Raw genomic sequence first — 18,802 nt, forward strand, 5'->3', positions numbered from 1 at the left:
AAATCTGCCTGCTTCCACTATAAAGTGATTATTCACAGAAGAACAAGTGTCATCGTGTCCCAAGAAAGGAAAAGGGCCACCTTCAGAGGAATTAGAAAAATATGAAGAGAAAATCAAAAGTTACATTAAGCATGAATACTACCATTTATTTCTTTATTTCTATCTTGCAGTTCATTAGGCAGCACGGTGATTGCTATAGACAGAGGTTCTAAAAACTATTTTATATATGGCTTACTCCTTCCTAATCCACTATTTATTATCATAACGAGCCTTCCTGACATTAGCTAAGGAAACACAAAAGGTTAATTAACACAAAATGCAGCGTCAGAAACAAACTGTTTCCTGCACAATGGGAGTGGTGATTCCTGTGACTGTGCGTCTGATGGCTGGGTTACCTCACGTTTGATAGTGCTTGATTAATGTTTTCAGTATCCTTGAGAGTTCTGTAATACTCTCTATTTTTGGGATTCCCTGATGTCAGATCTATCCAAGCTCTTGCTGCTGCTGGGTTGATTCTCTTCTAATAGCTTGCAGTCGAACTCATGCTGCAACCTTTTGCACAGTAGGAATTCAGAGTTCTCTGCTGAGCTCTCTGCTGTATCAACCAGCTATTTCTGTAAAACGTAGAGAAAAGGGCTGAGGCCTTTGCCATACCAGATTGGTTTGAAATTGGTTAACAAGTTTGAAATTATACAGGTCACATGCAGACTCACGGGTAATCACATACACACAGAACGTACTCACAGACATCTTTTTTTCAGGAACTAAGAAAAATTCAACACAAACTGAACAATTCAGTATTCACATAGACAGCCCCGTTTTGGCAAATGTGTTTCAATTTGAGGTTATACTTAGTCTTTGCAGTCCTTCTAATCCATAGAGTCATAGAACAGCTGAGGATGCAAGGGACCTTAAAGCTCATTCAGTTCCAAACCCCTGCCACCATCAAGGTTGCCACCCACCAGCTCAGGCTGCCCAGGGCCCCATCCAGCCTGGCCTTGATCACCTCCAGGGATGGGGCACCCACAGCTTCTCTAGGTAACCTATTCCAGTGCTTCACCACTAAATGAAATATTTCTTTCTAAATCTAATCTAAATCTCTCCTTTTTTAGTTTAAAGCCATTTCCACCTGTCCTGTCACTATCAGACTGTGCAAAAAGTTGGTCTCCCTCCTGTTTAGAAGCCTTCAAGTACTGGAAGGCTGTAATGAGGTCTTCCCAGAGCCTTCTGTTCTCCATGCTAAGCAAGTCCAGGTCCTTCAAAAGTCAGAATCTTTACAGGAAGAAACTGTCTCTCTTCCATTTATTTTTGTAAGTAGGGTTATGAATCTCCCTTGCTGTGGAAGAATAATTAAAGGTCAAATTCTGACAGTGTATTCATAAGTTGGCACAGCCTGAGCAACAACACCTAACTGGATGTCCTACCAGGCAACTGTGGTGTAACAGAAATCCTGTTGTCTGAAGGAAAAGCAGTGTGTTTTAATCCTGAGTGAAGATATTTCCTGTTGCTTTGCATTAAGGAAGCTGTGTTATGTTTGCCTTGTATGAAAGTATAAAAATAATACTTTTAATAGTTTAGACTGCAGATATTTGACTCCAAATGACAATTCTGGTGCCCAAGATGCAGTCTCCCTCCTCACCAAGCAGTATCTGGTAGTTTGTGTGGGAGCCTTCACCATTGTTTCTATCTCTTATTTTCTCTCACCTTGTGCAGCCACATAACTTTGGACAAGCTTTAATTAAGTGTAATGATCTGTTATGGTATTAAGGGGAGCAACAAGGGCAGCTTTGTAGCAGTAAGGGTGGGAGGCTGATTAAAAGGGGTGAGTGAGCACTGGTGATGGATATATTCAAGTTTCATTTCTCTCAAATCCACCATTAGAAGGGGAATTTTTTATTTCTTTATTTTTTAAATTGCAAAATGTGGTTGCAAGAGAGGGTTGGAACCCCATAGGATAAGTGAGTTTGGACAGCACAGCACTCTCAGTAACCTCACACTGGTCAGGGAGAGAAGTTATGCTGAGGTAATGTCACCAGTAACATCACCATAGGATGGAAGAGTTCTTGGTGGAAACTCAGACTATCCTCTTCCTGCCAGAGCTCATCACAATACTCCCTGTGGCACCTCTCTCCCTTCCTTCAGCACCTTCTGTGCATTATCTTCTGCTCCATATGCAGAGAAGCAGCAGATACTTTATCTGTTTCTCTACTGTATCCAGCAATACTCTTTCAGGTTAGATTACTACAGTTTAATCTGTTCATTATTGATCTGTTTTAGTAACACCTGCTGTGCAACAATTAAAAAAAAAATCAGAAAACAAGCTAATTAGCAATAATAAAGCCTTGAATACCTTCAGTTATGTCAGTGAACAATAAGACACCCGGAGCCTCTTCAGACAGCTATTTCAGAAAAATTTTGATAGATAATAATATGATGGGATTGAAAAAAAAAAAAAAAAAAAACTTTAGTGTTAGCTCAAGTGAGAAATATTGAAAACCACCAAGTTAGCAGTGAGATGTGTCACCAATCAGCAACTTGCTTATAGTAAAAAATAACATAACAAAATGTTCTAATTTGAGAGGAAGGAGAGGAGGAAGTTTTGGTTTCAGACCGAGGTCTACTTGTGCATATCCAATTGTAAATTAAATAATCTGAATCAAGTTGTTTAATAAATAATAAAGGATGAAAAGTTTATTACCTTCTTTTTTTAGTGAAAGGACATGTATTTGATTCTTTAATTATGCAAGAACTGACATACTAGTGTAACTTGAAATGAGCAAATAGTCTCCTTGAAATCCAGATGTAAATGATTAATGACAGGAATGGAATTGAGGAGTTCATAACCTATCTAAAATACTCAGATTGACTTGTAAGCTCTAATCCCTCATAGAAAGGTCTTAATATGTGGAAATTTCTTCATGAGGCATTTTTAAGCAACAGAGCCCAATACCGTGTCAGGATGCCCATGAAAACGGTATCAGCTCCTAGCTTAACAAAAATATGCGTATGCTAACTGATGTATCTTTAGACTCAGTGAGGGAGTTAGCTTTCCCACCCTACGCTGCCCTTGTGAGGCTTCATTGGGAGTACTACACACAGGCCTGGAACCGGGACCCCCAGCACAAGAAGGATGTGGAGCTGTTGGTCCAGGTCCAGAAGAGGTCCAATGAAGATGCTCAGGGGGCTGGGGTACCTACCCTATAAAGAAAGGCTGAGGGAGCTGAGCTTGGTTAGCAAACATTAATATCAGTGTATCAAAACAAAATGACTCTCATAATCACTGAGGAGCTGTACTGGGACAAACGAGATCTTTGAATTACAGTTCAGTATGCAAAGAAGGAATTTTGTATTCCAGGGACTGAACGTATCCAAGTTTCTTGGTATAAGCACAACTTTTCCTTCCAAGGAATAATTTTTTCTCCATTTTCCTCACTCAACACAGGTATTTTGCCAGGTGAACACTTTGTTGAGGCCAGAGACAGATCGGATGCAAATCACAGCCACGTTGTCAATTCATTTCATGCCAGTCATAAATATGTACCAGAGCTGAATTATCCCTCTTGAGTTCCCTCCCAAGTCTGCTATGCAACAACCAAAGGATTTACCCAGCCAAGAGTTTGACTTACCAACAGACGAGATCAGCACCTAGAAATTGAGTACCACCCTGACTCCCTGCGTCTTCCAAACTGATGAACTAAACTACAGGCTCCAAGAAGTATTTCAGTGGCTGTGTTTCCATTTAGAGCTCCCTTGTTACAAGGAATGATCAGTGAAATTTAGGGATATCCTTATTCAATTTTATTCTCCTTCTTAAAGCCCTCTGTGATTCTTCCATCTGTTTTTGTTAGAAACAGATAATTTGAGTGTTGATTACCAAAGAGAGAGATACAAAAACAAAACATACAGTATTAAAAGGATCTCTGTAGGACTCAATGTTCTTCAGTAATGAGACTAATCCTATTTTACTCAATTTGTACACAAAAAATAATGCATTATTTCCATTTAAACAAAAGCTATGATAACTTGATGAATATTAAATCACCCTCCAATGGAACTTACAGATCCAGATTACTTTCCTAATGGGCTCTGACTCCAAATAATCCAAATTGTGAAGCAATTCTTCCTTCACATTTTATTTAAATCTTCACAGTCTAATGATGCATTTGCTTCTAAAATGATTGAAATAACTCTTAAAATAACTCTCAAAGCAACAGATCTAAGCATTAAATACAGCAGAACGTAAATGAAGACTGTGCAAAAGGCTTGCCCAGAACAACTGAGGGAACAGCAAGCCTATGCCACTTTTGCACTGCTCTGGGCAAAAAGAAGATCTTGAAATGATGTGGACATAAAAAACAAGCTTCACTGAGTTCGAGGGGAGTAAGATTCCTACTTTATAGTCACACAGGTCCAGTACTCCTTGTGTCTTGTGCAACTTTTGTACAGCTGAATAAGCGCAGTTCTCTTGTTTTACTGGAGTTGCATTAAACTATCAGTAGCTCAAATGCTGAACATGACAAAAGTACCTCACTAAATGGATAGTTTAATGTAAAGTCACAAATGTAGCCTATAACAGAGGTGACTCCAGAACTGTCTAAGTGTACAACTTGGTGGTCTGTTCTGAACCCAGGTAATTCCTGATCCTTTGAGATGAGGGCACCTCCCCAGTTTCACAGACAATTTCCTGAAGAGAGGGTTCATCAGAATGGAAACTTGTGCAGTCTGAATACAAAGAGTGTTTTACTGACAAGAATGCACACTTTTTTCCCATCATTTTTTGATTTAATAACTTTCTAAATGGACAAGGAAGCTTGTCTGTGTTTACATTTACCTGCACCTTAAAAGCAATCAAAATTTACTTAATCTTCTTCAACACTGCTTCTTTCTGTGTTGTTTTTTTTTTTTTCCAGTTAAGAAAAATAATATTCCTTTCCTGCTTCCAGCTACAAAACATAAGACAATCTTGTACTTTCATGTGGAAAGGAAATGGCCCTCAAGTTTGTTTAAATTCATAGGATTGTTAACACATTTCATATTCCATAAAAGATAACTACAGGGCAGACTATTTACAGTTCTAACTAGTCTTTTCAGAAAAAAAAAAAAAAAAGCTTCATTGTGGCTTTGGTTCTAAACTCAACCTTGGATTGCATGGATCTTTCCAGGTCTTGAAATTTCAACAAAAGGCTGGCATTAATAATTCTGCTACCATGCACAGACAATACACATAGACACACACACACAGATGCTGTCGTCTATTTTAAAGGTATATGAATATACCACAAGCATGTGAATGCAATGTAGGCATGGTAACAGCACATATTTTTTGATAAGCAAACTAAGCAGAAAACCATTTTGACCCTCAAGGTTTCATCGAAATTACCTTCTCTCCTGTACTTATCCTCTACAAGGATTTCAGGAGCTTTATGTACATTACAGCCACCAAGATTAATTACTTCTACGAAGACAATGACTAACACATTATCTGCTCTCTGACATACTCAGTCACCAAGCTTTACTAGCAGAGGAGAAACAAAAAATACTTCAGAGTGCATTCATTTGGCTTATCATTGATCAGAAGAGGAAAGGATTAGCCCTGGTTAAACTGTTAGCCCCAGTCTATCAAGAGAGTGCTGAAGAAACCAACAAATGGTGCACCACAAGAAAAACAAATAAAACTCAGTATCCAAATACAGGAAATCATGAGAAGAAGGAATGGAATTTCTGTCTCAATAAAGACAACATGTGGTAGTGATAGGAAGTCACGCCAATTCCTATTTGGGTAAAACAAAGAAATCTTCCCTAATCAGGAGGAAAGCCAAAAATTCCTGCCCTGAGAGGCATTAGCAAAGCTCCCTATAAGAAACTGGGAAAGTCAGGAAGGAAGCTGAGAGAGTGGCTCCTTGATTCCATATATGAACTCCTGCATACATATTTACATATACACAACACAACTCTTTATCACTTTCCATGAAATCCATCCATCTATCTACATATGATAGCATACTTGCAGACACATATACACTTTCCATGAAAGACAACCGAGGCTGGGAATTTGCCTACTGAAGTTCAGTGCACATTGATGTAACGTGATTATATTTTCTCAGAATAATAGCATTATTGCCTGAAGGGCTGCAAAAATCCTCCAGGACAGACTCCATCCCTCTAACATTACATTTCTGCCTGTGCATCTATTGAACAATTTCTAAACGGATGTATAAACATCTGCTGTCTAACAAATGTGAACTTAACAGACTCCCCACTGGAATTAGTTGCTCAGATTCCCTGCCCAAGTACAGCAAATCATCCTTACATTTCTCCTTGTCATTTACACACACCTGAACGAACAGTTTAGCCTTATGCCATGGCTTGAAAAGTCAAGAGATTCAAACTACCAACAGAGAAAGAATCCCCAAGAACCTAGGATCCTCTACAAATGACATCTACAATTTTCAGAGATCTCTCTACTCAAAATTAATTCTTTGCACCCTTCAGTTCAAGGGTGCTGAACACCTTTTAGAGTATAAAGAAAGAAAACAGAATCACTGGTTTTGGCAATGCTGAGCCTTGAGACCAGTAGTGAAAATGTTATAGGTGGTTGAAAAAAGAGTAAAGAATGCACAATGAGAGCCTCAAGGACTAGACTAATAATTATTTTGGTCAGACAATCATGCTGAAAAACCAGTGGAAAAATGCTTCTAATAGAGCCTTTCATTTAATTTTTTCCTGAGCTTCCCCCTATATACACACTTTTGAAGTCTTTTAAGGTACAAACTGATTTTAAATATAACTACTTTGAATTAAGAAGGCAACCCTTCTGTTTTGAAGGTATTAATCCACACATGCTTTTTTTTTTTTCATTCAAAAGAACTTGTATCCTTGCTTTGCAAAGCATGTTTTGAAACTATTTGAAAGATTAAATTTATTTCCTTAACTTGCCTTGAATTTAAGTAAGACAATTTAACAAAGTGTTTAAACTGCCCAAAGATCTGAATGGCTCCTGTTTCTACTAAGCTTCCAGGTAGGCTATGATACAATGCCTTTGCCTTTAACCTGAAGAGTAAAGGCTGTACCATCACTTTAAGATCATTTGTATTTAACATCAAACACTGCCCTGAAAGTATTTAGTGAATTACTTTTATGGGAAACAACCTCCACCCCACTACTCACGTATCCTGCTAGGAATTACAGGGGAGGAAGGGGAGGGGGCACCTTACTTTTGCTATTTGGCCCTGTTAGTACACCACTCACATGCTTTAAAAATCCGAGTACTAAAATTAATTTATAAGTAATAATTTGAAGTGAAATTGACTTTCTTTAATTACATTCAGTGTTATATATTGTGATGCATTACTAAATAAAAAAAAATACCATCAGAAATGACAAAAATCCATGCTTAATTTAGGAAGGCCAATTACTTTAAGTGCTGTTACAGTCAGAAAAGTGATTCAAGAATTAATATGGGAACACACAATGTCATTTCTTCAATAGCTTCCAGATCAAATTCAATGTAAAAGCCAAAAGGTCAGGTTGTTTTTTTTTCTCTTTACCCCATGGCATCACAAACTTCCCACTGGAATTGGAAATCTTGGCTGAATACTTTCTTCCCTAGCATTCTCTGCAGCAGTAATGGCAATTATACGTTATGTCACAAGACATGCTCTTTTTCCAAGGAAGGCTTCATTTTATCCAGGTAGAATATAGATATAGAATAGATATAGAATATAGATATAGAATAGATACCTTATCTATAGGTAGAAGTTGAAGATTTTATGTTTGCCTCGAAACTAGACATCCGGCAGCCCTGCTAGAAGTGAATAACTAGGTGGTGCAGAGCTTGTTTGTAATAAATGCTCAGAGAACGTTATTCCTTGTATGAAAAGGAGCTTTGGTCCAGTCTGTTCCTCCCTTCATCACTTTATGCAGCATCACCAATGACAGAGGTGTCCAAGGACTCCCATTCTACATCATTGCTCATCATAATGAAGTTATGTTCGTCCATGGCTGGCTGCTTAAATTCTGATCTTTTTTACAATTCAAACACAGCAATGCCAATTCAGGCTTCTCTGCAACAGTTCCAGCTGCCATGCTCCAACCAGCCAAAAAAAAAAAAAAAAAAAAAGGTGTTTTTAACAACATATGCGAACTAAACCATAGAGCTCATGCAGAAAAAGACAGTACTACTTTCCAGTAGTATCAGATGTGCTGAACTGGCACATAACAGGTGCAGCTGGTCCAGAGTATTACTGCCATTTTCCCTGTACTTGCATTAATGAAGCCAGTGTTTCACATCACAACTGATTTGCAGCATTACAGATAGGGATTGTGCAAAATATGCATTTCTCAATTTTCATTACTATTTTCCATTGCAGATTAACTATTGTAAGAGTAGTGGCCCACAAAAAAGCATGTTTACAGTGGACCATCTCAGGATCAATAGCTAGCTGTAAAGCTACTGATAGCATAACTCCTGTAATTTCCAATCAAATGCCCTTGACAGGTATGACTCAGAAATAAAATACCATGTAACTGCTGTAGGAAAGAAAAATTACTGGGAAAGTCACTACACTGAAAACCAAGTTCTTTCTATGTAGCACAATTAATCAGGAAGTTTTCAAATTAATATGGCATTCATAAGCATAATGAGAAAAATACCCTCAGTCTTAAAAAAAAAAAAGTTCAGAAATTGAAAATAAGGTAAATGAATAAATTCTAGGTGTAAGGTTTTTGTTTTTTGGTTGGTTGGTTTTTGGCTTGTTTTCTTCCCCTGTAGGAACAGAGAGCTTCATTGACAATCTAAAGTTCTTCAAATGTTTCTTTTGTAGATCTCCTGCACAATACTTCTCTTAACCAGACAACACTGTCACTTCTTGAGGCCAAAAAGAGAACACCGACCTTTCACAGGTCTAATTTCATTTCATTAACAAAGTGGAGTCATAAAAAATTAACTGTGTTGTTTTACACTGTGTAATATGTTTATGTAGGAAAGCAGAGAGGCCTCATAACAGAGACAAAGTGTTTCCAACACTACGATTACTCCAGCGACAACAAAGCTATTACTCACATTCTCTTCAAAAATATGGCTTTCTATTCCTCACTGCTTTCATTTTCACATCTAGCTCTCATGATCCTTCTCAAATCCTTCCTCTGCATCTACAGCTCTTCACTTACCCTAGAAGCACACTTTCAACTCGTTATTACCCAATCTTGTCTTACTGTGGGAAGCACCCACTGCTTTTAACCTACACTCATTTTAGAGCCTAGTAAGATTCTTTATTAAAGTTGCCACACTACCAATTTTTGTGTCAGAAAATGTGATTACTGATGTTTCTACTTCCAGGAGGTCAGCAAAATAAAACATTAAACTTCTCAGCAGGCCTTTACACACTGATGTAATATATATGCAGAAGCACAAAAGAAACTTCTGTAGACAGAAAAGCAATTCAAGCCATAAGCACAGCTGAAACTTTTGAGGACAATACAACACAGCTGACTGCTATTGCAAGGCCTTTAACAGGTAGATAAATACAATTCCACAGAGCACTGTATGACAGCCATTGACAAACTTAATTCATTTTTCCCCAGAAAATTGAGATCTGATACCATGACGTAGCCTGGCATTTTCATAAAAACCATGGGAGAGTAACAGTGCATTTAATAAGACCTAGTACTTCCAGTTCTTACTGGAGCTACTTTCCTTCACAATGGAAAAAAATTTTGCCTAAAAAATTTCTAAAGGAATTCCAAACACAGGTTCAGTCACACTGGGAAGAAGTTTTCTCTTCCCATTTCGCGTTTCAGAGCTTTCTCAAGACAACAAAGGATAGCTGTGGCAGAGAAGAGATTCCGTCTCTCATTCCAGCTCCAGCAGCTATACAGCACATCAGCAAGAAAGGAGACTTGTCTTATCTATGGCTTACATGAGTTACTATAGGCCCTCATCATCATTTTCATATCAAGCACCAGTCTCATCAGCAGAAAGCTCCCACTGTGATCAACAGGAAATACATTTCTATGCCTCTTCTGAAATTACACACAAGCTATAAGTGAGAGAAGTGATAAAACACGGACTGAATCATGAAGATCCACTATCTATGTGAAACCTCTCTGCTATCCTGTGAACCCTTATTTTTCATAATACAAATATAGGAGAACCATGTGCTATGTATAAACTGCCTTCCTCCCACTCAGCAGATCAGTGTGTTATTGAGAAGAAGAGTTTGAATGCTACAGCTTTCAAACCTGAAGTCTCTGAAAAGTCGCTACTCCAGAAGCAAGTTTTTACCCATTTCTTCACCAAAAAAGTGACAAAATCTAAAGCTGGTTTCATGTAAGGGGAAATGACGCAGTTTGAACCCTGCTTCTACCTTCTCCATCCAACCATCCTTTTCTTTAAAATTTCTGCATCTTCCCTGTGAAATCTTTCCATCTTCTGTTATGGGTTCAAAACCAGAATTATGGGCATGCTACTGGGAAAGGAGTACATTCTTTCCTTGAAGTTATGCATACAGATTTCTATCTGTTGCTCCCGTGACAAAAATGTCAAATAAGGCATATTTTACCATAAGTAAAAATATATTAATATATATGTCCAGCGATACAGTGACTGCTCTGTATTCTGATCACTAAGACTGTTATTTTTCCTTTATTTACCAGTACAAAAATTAGAATACAAAATGCATGTCTGTTGAGGGATGAGTAATTCATGAGGTAAATATTTTTCAGCTCTCGTATAGCATGGCATTACTATAAAATGAGATTTCTTTAAACTGTGCAGCGTTATTTCTTCAGAAACCCCAGAAACAGTTTCCACAAGGAGGACACCAAGAGACTGGCTGGTTTTTAGAGATCAACAGATGGACAAATGAAAAGCATTACCCTAAGGACTAGTGTGACTTCCATGGAGCAGGTAGAGAAGGTCTATTTGTTAAATGACAAAAGCCCAATGCTGGCAACTCTCCACAATCACAAATAATGTGTTGTTCAAGTGACCTCCTTCCTCAGGACCAGCAGTCGATTCCTGCATGTTGAGCAGGGAAGCACCAGTGAAGATGCTTAAGCACAGCTCTGCTGAAGCAAAATAATGAGAGCATTGGGCATGCCCTGAGAGCCAGGTGCTGTTCTTGAGCTCAGCATGCAATTTCCTGGGAACTAGGTTATTCATCCAGTACCCACCAGAGCCTGCCCAGAGTTGGCAAGGTTCAATTGCCAAATGCTTCTTTTTTGAAACTCCATCTTATGAAAAAGTCCTTCTGATGAAATTAGTATAAAGTGGATATCCTGTCCATGACAAATAGCAAAGGAAATAATACATGGACAGCTACAGTATACACAACACTCTCCACTGGAAGGAACATACTACCTGTGGTAATCTTTCATTCTCTTTTACTGTTTGTTTTATGGGTGGTGATTCTATCTGTGAAAAAGATAAAAAGGTGAATTGGAAAACTGGAAAAGGTGAATTTGATATCTGAATTTACAGATTATAAGAATTAAAGACTTCAGGATTTGGTACTGAGATGTTAACCCTTTGCCAAGAGCAAAGAAACAGATGTATTAGTGGAAAAAGAGGTAGTATAGCTCAGTAACCAGGTTTGCTACCAGCAAAAATAGGTGACAGGAGTTTCTACACGGGACATCTATGGTTTTACCAAGGCCAGGATTCTTCGGGGATGAAAGTGTCTTCCCCTTTGAAGATTTCTGTGTAAAGCAGCCTAATTTCTTTCAGGCTTGCAAAGAAAAAGCTACAGATTAAAAAGGACAAAAAAACAGCAACTATAAAAATGATGCTTGTAAGGCATCCTTTTAAAACCCTTTTTTTTATTCTTGAAAATCATCGTTAGTATAATTTTAATTTTAAGCTCAACCCTCTGCTACATAGCAACATGGTCATCACTACTGGGATGTACTTACAGTGCTGATTTGGTTTCCAGTGTTCACTGGTCAAAGATTACATAGGACAGTAAGTCAACAGCAGTTTATTTGCTGGACTCCTACATTTTTGAGTCAACTGATTACCTCTGTACAAGTATCACGGCAACCTTCTCATGCTTAAAATATCTGTGTGTAATTAAAAGTATGTAAGAGCCTCAATTGATTTCCCCCTTAAAATCATCACCATCGACTTCCATTTGGCTGTTTGGCTAATGACAGAAGTCAACATCTTGTGCAGCTTTCTTTTCTTGTTGTTTTTAAACCACAAGTGGCCCAAATTAATAAAACAAATATCTCATTGATTCATCCATGAAGAACCTCCATTACATAGCAATAATACAAATACAGAGCTACATTGCAATTGCTGAAGACTGTGTATAAAATCTAAACTATGTGCGGGGATGCACATAAGATTATCTGTCCAACTGCAATCTAACTTCAATTTCCTTTATTTTATATTCTTTTCATACTGAGTCACCACACCAAAAACCATACATGTCACATTGTAAACACAAAGTATTTGAAGGGTTTTAAAACATTCAATAGAAAATTTATCTTCCCCATTACAGATGCCATATCTTACGATGAGAGTACTGAAAATACTCTAAGTTAATCATATGGAACCATGTTCCTACCAGTTGAGCAGGGTAAAATAAAAAGTAAAAAATAGGCACATACTTCTCTTCACTCAGAGCTTGGCACAAACCGAGTTTTATATTTTTTCTTATTGCTCCTTTACACCCATCAAAGGGTATTAAATTTCCTTGTGCAGAGACTTCTTTTTGCTATGTTTCAGCACAAAGCAAAAATTTTGCTGAAGAAGGTGCATTAGACATAGTGAAAATGCTAACTCTAACTTTTGGTTTAATTCCAAGAAACATAACACTGTGAGAATTACTCCAAACGTAGAATAGTGAGAAGAAGCATGTGTGAAAAAATATGGTAATAGTTATTTTGAAAATTAATTCTTAAAGGGAATAGTACTCAGCTTTGATAGAAAGTGTTTTCAGGGAATGGGTAGAGGCCATGTTGAAATTCCCTGCACAGCTATATGACCCTTGCCAATCAGTGACAATGCTTTATTAATATTATACTTCAGAAGTGTGAGATAATTCAAACTTTAGCTTTCTTTGTAGGTGTTGCTAAGCAACTTTGCTACTTGTCTGAGAATTAGTTTTCACTGCAGTCTTTCCTTCAGACCAAAGACCTGTGCCACTTAAAACATTTTCCCCTTTGCCAGTGAGGGGCCCAGCAAGTTCTATTCCCCCAACGCTTACATTTCCCTTTCCTAGTTAAATTTAACGGTGTCTGAAATTCTCTGCTTTACTCACCATAATCGCTGTCATAAAAGACGATGAATTTCTGCCACCGCAGCTCAGTGACCAATTTCAGCATCACATCATTGAGGCGGACCGGTGGCCGGGCAGCCAGCGTGTACTCCTCCTCCTCCAGGCTGGGGTTCAGGTGGCAGGCCGTGCGTGGGGAGCCTCCTGTGCTGCGCTGCACAAAGAGATGTGGGATGTGCATGGCATCCGTCAGGGACTGTAGGGCGTTGGCTGAGGCACAACCTGTGGATGTCACCAAGGCTAAGATCCCCAAGGTCATCAGGTCACAGGCTGCAGAAGACAAGAAAAAAAGGCGGGTTAGAGCAGGCTCAGAAATTCCTTTGATTGACTTGCACACCAGGAAGGGGACATGACAGGCTTTGCCCTTGCCATTAAGGCGAGTGGACGAGATTTCTGTTACAGTATCAGCTGAAGCCTTTCAGAGATCATCCTGTATCTTTACGGTAGGTGACAGTATCTTTAGTCTGTACAGATAAGATTAAGCTGGGGACAGACAACATTACTGCTGCCATCTCTTCATACCAAAGCCAATCTAAATGGAGATTGTGGCCCTCACTGCAGGGCAGAGGCAGGAACCAAACTCCAGATCTTTACAACTCACTTCACTGCTTTCCCTGCCCTGCTGCATGCGCTGTACGTAGGCTTTGGATAACAAAGAGCAATTTTTGTTTCAAGGATTTGTTTTAAACAACAGAGTTTTGAAAGATTTTTAAATTGATGAAGAAACATTCACTGAGTGCCTCTCAGAGCAACAACAAAAGTGCTCATTAGAAGAAAGGCAATTCAGGAATGACTAAACAATTATTAGTAACACTGTAGTTCCCTTTAGAAAATCAGGGAAAGCACATACCACTGAAAAATAGATAAAGACATTTGAGTCCATTTACTTCCAAGAATGAAGCAAAACCAAGCTCAAAGCACAGCCTGGTAGGATGGGCAATGCCAGCAGCAGAGCCCCGCAGCCTGGGCCTACTCACACACGGCTTGCTTTTCCTCAGGGTGAGCCTGACTTCACCTGGGACTGGAAAGGGTTTTCACCACAGCCCCTACCTATACCTCAGCAGTACTTTGTCAGTGATGTGGTACAGCATATCCCAGGAGCTCGCAGCAGCCACAAGCCTTCACACAGGAGCCCAGTGCTTCTCACTGCGCTCCTCCCTTGTGGAAGGCTGGGGGTTTGCTCAGGATTCAGCTCTCTGGGGGAAACAGACTGAGCAGAATATAGGAAAATGAACACAGGGTACTGGAAGGGTTCTTTTGTTCTTCCTTTTCTAATGCTTTCATTTGTATCTCCACGTTCAGAGATCAAAAAGCCAAAGGAGAGGGAGAGATTATGAATAATTAATAATAATTAGCTGTTAATTATCGATTAACATAGATTTTTATAAAGTCATGGTAATTGAATGCATAAAACTATGCCTAATTCAACCAATGAATCATTTCACCAAATATCTTCTTAGAGCAGACAGAAAATAAATTTATTTCACATTGATACAAGTTAACTGAGAAAAACATTTGATCTTCTCTATAAGCAGAGTGTTCAACATTTATCCTAATGCAACAGAGTGCTTCCTAATGCAAGGTGCTTCCAAAATTATTTTCTTGATGGTCTTTACAATAAACATATGTCAGCTGCATTATCTAAATTTACTCTGTGTTAATTATAGTTATATGAAATTGTACTTTGTTTTTCCTGAGAGCTGACCTGATTTAGCAACAGGGAGGCATTACATTTGCCAAATGGGAGATCCAGGTTTGGGAACAGATTTGATTTCCCAGGCTCCTTGCCAGAGAAAACTGAACATGTCATACAGGTAATTTATTTAGTCACAGCAGGGGAGGGAACAGGAAACAGAGAAGTGGGAACAGAGGGAGAGAATGGCAGACCTGAGCTACAGACCCCTGCGGAGAGCACCAGCCACTGAGCTTTGCTGTACCAAGGGTGAGAAAAGCAAAGCCCCACAGATCCACAGATGGAACAGTTTACTTGTACAAACAAGACAGAAGGAGAGAAGAAATAAAGCCCTTTCTTACAGGAGACTGCATTCAGAAAGTCACTTACTCATGGACTATAGAACCCGTCATCAGTTGCATTACAAAGAGAGATCTTCATTCTGAAGGTGGCAGTAATCAAAAGCTGCTCACTTACCAGCAGCAAAAAGATCAGTGGTACAACAGACCACAGCAAACAGTCCCCCTGTTTCTCTCGGCACAGACCACAGCTGAAATATCTCAGCAAAGACTGCTTTGGTTGAGGGATTTTCACAGTGTTTTGCAGTTTGTGCCAATGGGTTAAAATGAAGAATTAGCCAATCATCTACTACATTCTGATATTTTGTCAATTGATTGTGTTCTGCCTGAAAGCATATGCTATGCAGTGTTTTTTCCTCTTGTCTTTCTGTTTTCAGATAGTACGGCAAGCAATAAAAACTAGAATGACTAAGGAAAAAAGGTTTCATATTTTCTGAATCACCTTCTCTAGTCAAATTACAGAATGTGAAACCGAATGTGTCATAATTTCAGTAGAAGACTTGCATTCTATAAAAATACGATGGATTCCAAGTTTAACCTCCACAGTCCTCATTGAAGGCTAAGAATAAGCTTAGCAATTAAGATTACTACATTACATTAAGAACTAGTATATTAATTTAGCAAGAGGAATCCATAAGTGATAGTTCTATAACTTCCCATTTCAACTTCAGTGGGTGAATTGTCTTGTTTTCCTCAATAATTTTGCACTGCGGACATAATAGAACACTTCTATCTTTTGCCTCAAAGATTTTGCCTCACAAGGAGCACTGGTGTCACAGTAGAATACGTTTATCTTTTGCCTCAAAAGACACAAGGACATTTTCCTGACATTCCACATATACTGTTACAAAAAGTTGCACACTGTGGCCTAATGAGCAATGGAAATTTTCCAAAGTGGATGAAAGTGAGTCAAAGGCCTCAGTGATGAAGCTGATGGTGAGAAATAGGGAAAAAGTAGGTGGGCACTTGACCACCCTAGATACTACTGAGCATGCCCAAAGGGACATTAGCATATATTGATGAGTCCTTGAAAAGGAATGAATCTGTATGCCAATGTACTGCATATGCACGTCTTAACTGTTCAAATGTAGAACGTTAAATCTGAGAGGGTGCGCTTGCTTATCAAGTCACTGGTATGTATCATAAGGAATAAAAGAATGCTGCTTTCTAACAGTAGACTGGAGTTAGAGAGTTTTCTTCCCAGATTTTGGATGACACTATGAATTCGAAGCAACCATTCAGCATCACTGAGCATGTGACTAATAATTACGTACCCCAGCTATCATTTCATAAGCACCTCAATAGGGCTTCAACTTCTTGCACGTGAATTTCACACATCCCATCTTTATTTCCTTAAAAGTGAAGCAGAGGTTCAAAGCACTGTCGATCATGTAAGTTCATTTGCATAAGGGAGAGATGAATCCAAATGCACTGATTTTTTGTGATTTTTTTTTAATTACTAGAGATGTACCACACTTTCATCTAGCAAAGATACTTTCATATTTATTTACCCTGAAGATAATATTCTGAAGTTTCAAGAAATAAAGAAATAATGATTTTTAATTTGAGTTTTACAGATGAAAGAGACGGTGTTCTTGCAAACTTGTCTCCAGATTCCAGTGCTATATGAGTAGCAATAGTTATTAGTTTCCCATATTCAATGTTTTCATCACTGTCAGGATGCATTTTAAGAGGATATCACCATCCCACAAACCATACTGTAAGAAATGTGCACGGTAACCTGGTGAAAACATGATCACTACACTTAAAGAATAAATCTGCATTCAAGCCATTTGAGTAGATTAAACTATTTAATGGTGCTATTGGTCAATGTTTTAATAATAAATCATCTCTCAAGCTCATACTTGATTTGTTTCCTAAATTATCAATTAATCCAGTTTTTAATCACCTCAGTGATGTCTCTCTCCTAACCTGTTCTTCTGAAGCCCACTTTCAGAAACTCCCTTTATCACGCCTGCATGACATTTTTTTGTCTTAAACTGCTATTTCTATTACTGAGGAATGGATGAATTCTTTATCTATTGCATTGTTATTTGTTTATTAACATCCACCTTCTCTGTAGTCAGCATCTTTTTCTAGCGTTTGTCAGATGTTATCTTTGTCATGATGTTGGCAGAAGTAACAGATTGATATTTTTGGGGAGCCCTCTTACATCCATTTCTCTAATTTGACTTTAATATCATAGTGATATATAGTAATCTTTTCCTCATTTGTTGATTGCATCTATAACTCTAAATATATTCCATTGAAATCACAAGTGAGACTGGAAGAGCAGCTGATTTTTCATACTGCATCTTTTCCCCACTGCCTTTTTCAATGTGTGGAACTCTTCATGGCATACGAGATAATGCTGTAATTCTGCTTTGCTACAGGTACATTTAAGATTTTACTCTTCTACCATTGATTCCTGTATTGCCATCCTGTCTCTGAACACATATGAACACTGTAAAGTTTGGCACCAACTTCATAAGGATATTTGCATTAAGGGCTTTAGCTCAAATCTCCCTGTAATTGAATCCCTCTTTCATTCTGCATGGAATCAAAATGCTCAAAGAGAAACTACTATCTGCTGCTGGTAACGTGACAATATGGTTATCCTTCAGTTCCCTTTTCCTTTGTTTCTACAGTTATCAACAGTTGAGCTGCCTCTGATTTCTGATCTAACAAGACATCCTCCTACTGGCATTCACACTGTCTCTTTTCCAACTTCTATGCCCTGACATCTCTCACTTTTGTGTATCGCTAGAGCTGGTCCTACCCACTTTGGACACTACTAGATAAACCCTCCCTTATTTTTTTTCCTTGAATTATTTTCTGCTTTTCCAGTTTGACTAGCCCTCAAGAGCTCACTACTGCACAGCAAATGGAGTATCATCCTAATCAAACTTGTGTTTAAAACAATTTCACTGTTTGAACAACGAGACGTTACTGCCTGTTTTTTTTGTTTTGGTTTGGTTTTTGTTTTTTGGGTTTTTTTTTGTTTTGCTTAGAAAGACTCTCAAATCAGGGATGAGAACATCAATCAGATGCAGCAAAGGAATGGAAATCCAGTCACACTGCACACACCTGATATTTTTGGTGCAGTACTCTGCAATGAAATGATTAACAAAGTTGGCACTTAAGTGCTTTTAATTAAGTTTCAAAGCTACCATCCTGCTGAGATGAAGGACTTTACATTTGCCTTAGTACTATCATCTCTGTCATCCTGGCTGAAAAGTCATTTTTCTTGTAGTTTATCTTTGAAAACCAGAAGGAATCAAAATAATTTTATTAGTAAAAACATCAAACTCAAGGGAACATATGAAATTCTGGGAAAAATATATTTTGGGATACAAAATCCTAGTATTTCATGGGTTTATTATCAATTTATGTAATTTATTCTGCTGCAAGTCGAACCAAGTAGCCTAGGTAGCAAAATATCCTGTGTTATACACAAACAATTAGCTATTGTATTATTCGTGCATACAAAATTT

The 18,802-nt window shown here is 38.3% G+C and overlaps 1 protein-coding gene across 7 annotated transcripts in view; it reads right to left on the minus strand.

Moving 5' to 3' along the window:
* Positions 1-18,802, minus strand: part of GRID1 (glutamate ionotropic receptor delta type subunit 1) — a 522,559-nt gene that overhangs the window by 296,251 nt on the left and 207,506 nt on the right. For all 7 annotated transcript variants that reach the window (XM_426488.7, XM_015288029.4, XM_025151671.3 and 4 more), the window contains one exon: positions 13,263-13,547. In XM_426488.7, the coding sequence (XP_426488.2) occupies positions 13,263-13,547 (285 nt within the window). The remainder of the gene's footprint in view (positions 1-13,262; positions 13,548-18,802) is intronic.

The sequence above is a fragment of the Gallus gallus genome, chromosome 6 (assembly GCF_016699485.2).
Source record: "Gallus gallus isolate bGalGal1 chromosome 6, bGalGal1.mat.broiler.GRCg7b, whole genome shotgun sequence".
In the NCBI taxonomy this organism is placed as follows: domain Eukaryota; kingdom Metazoa; phylum Chordata; class Aves; order Galliformes; family Phasianidae; genus Gallus; species Gallus gallus.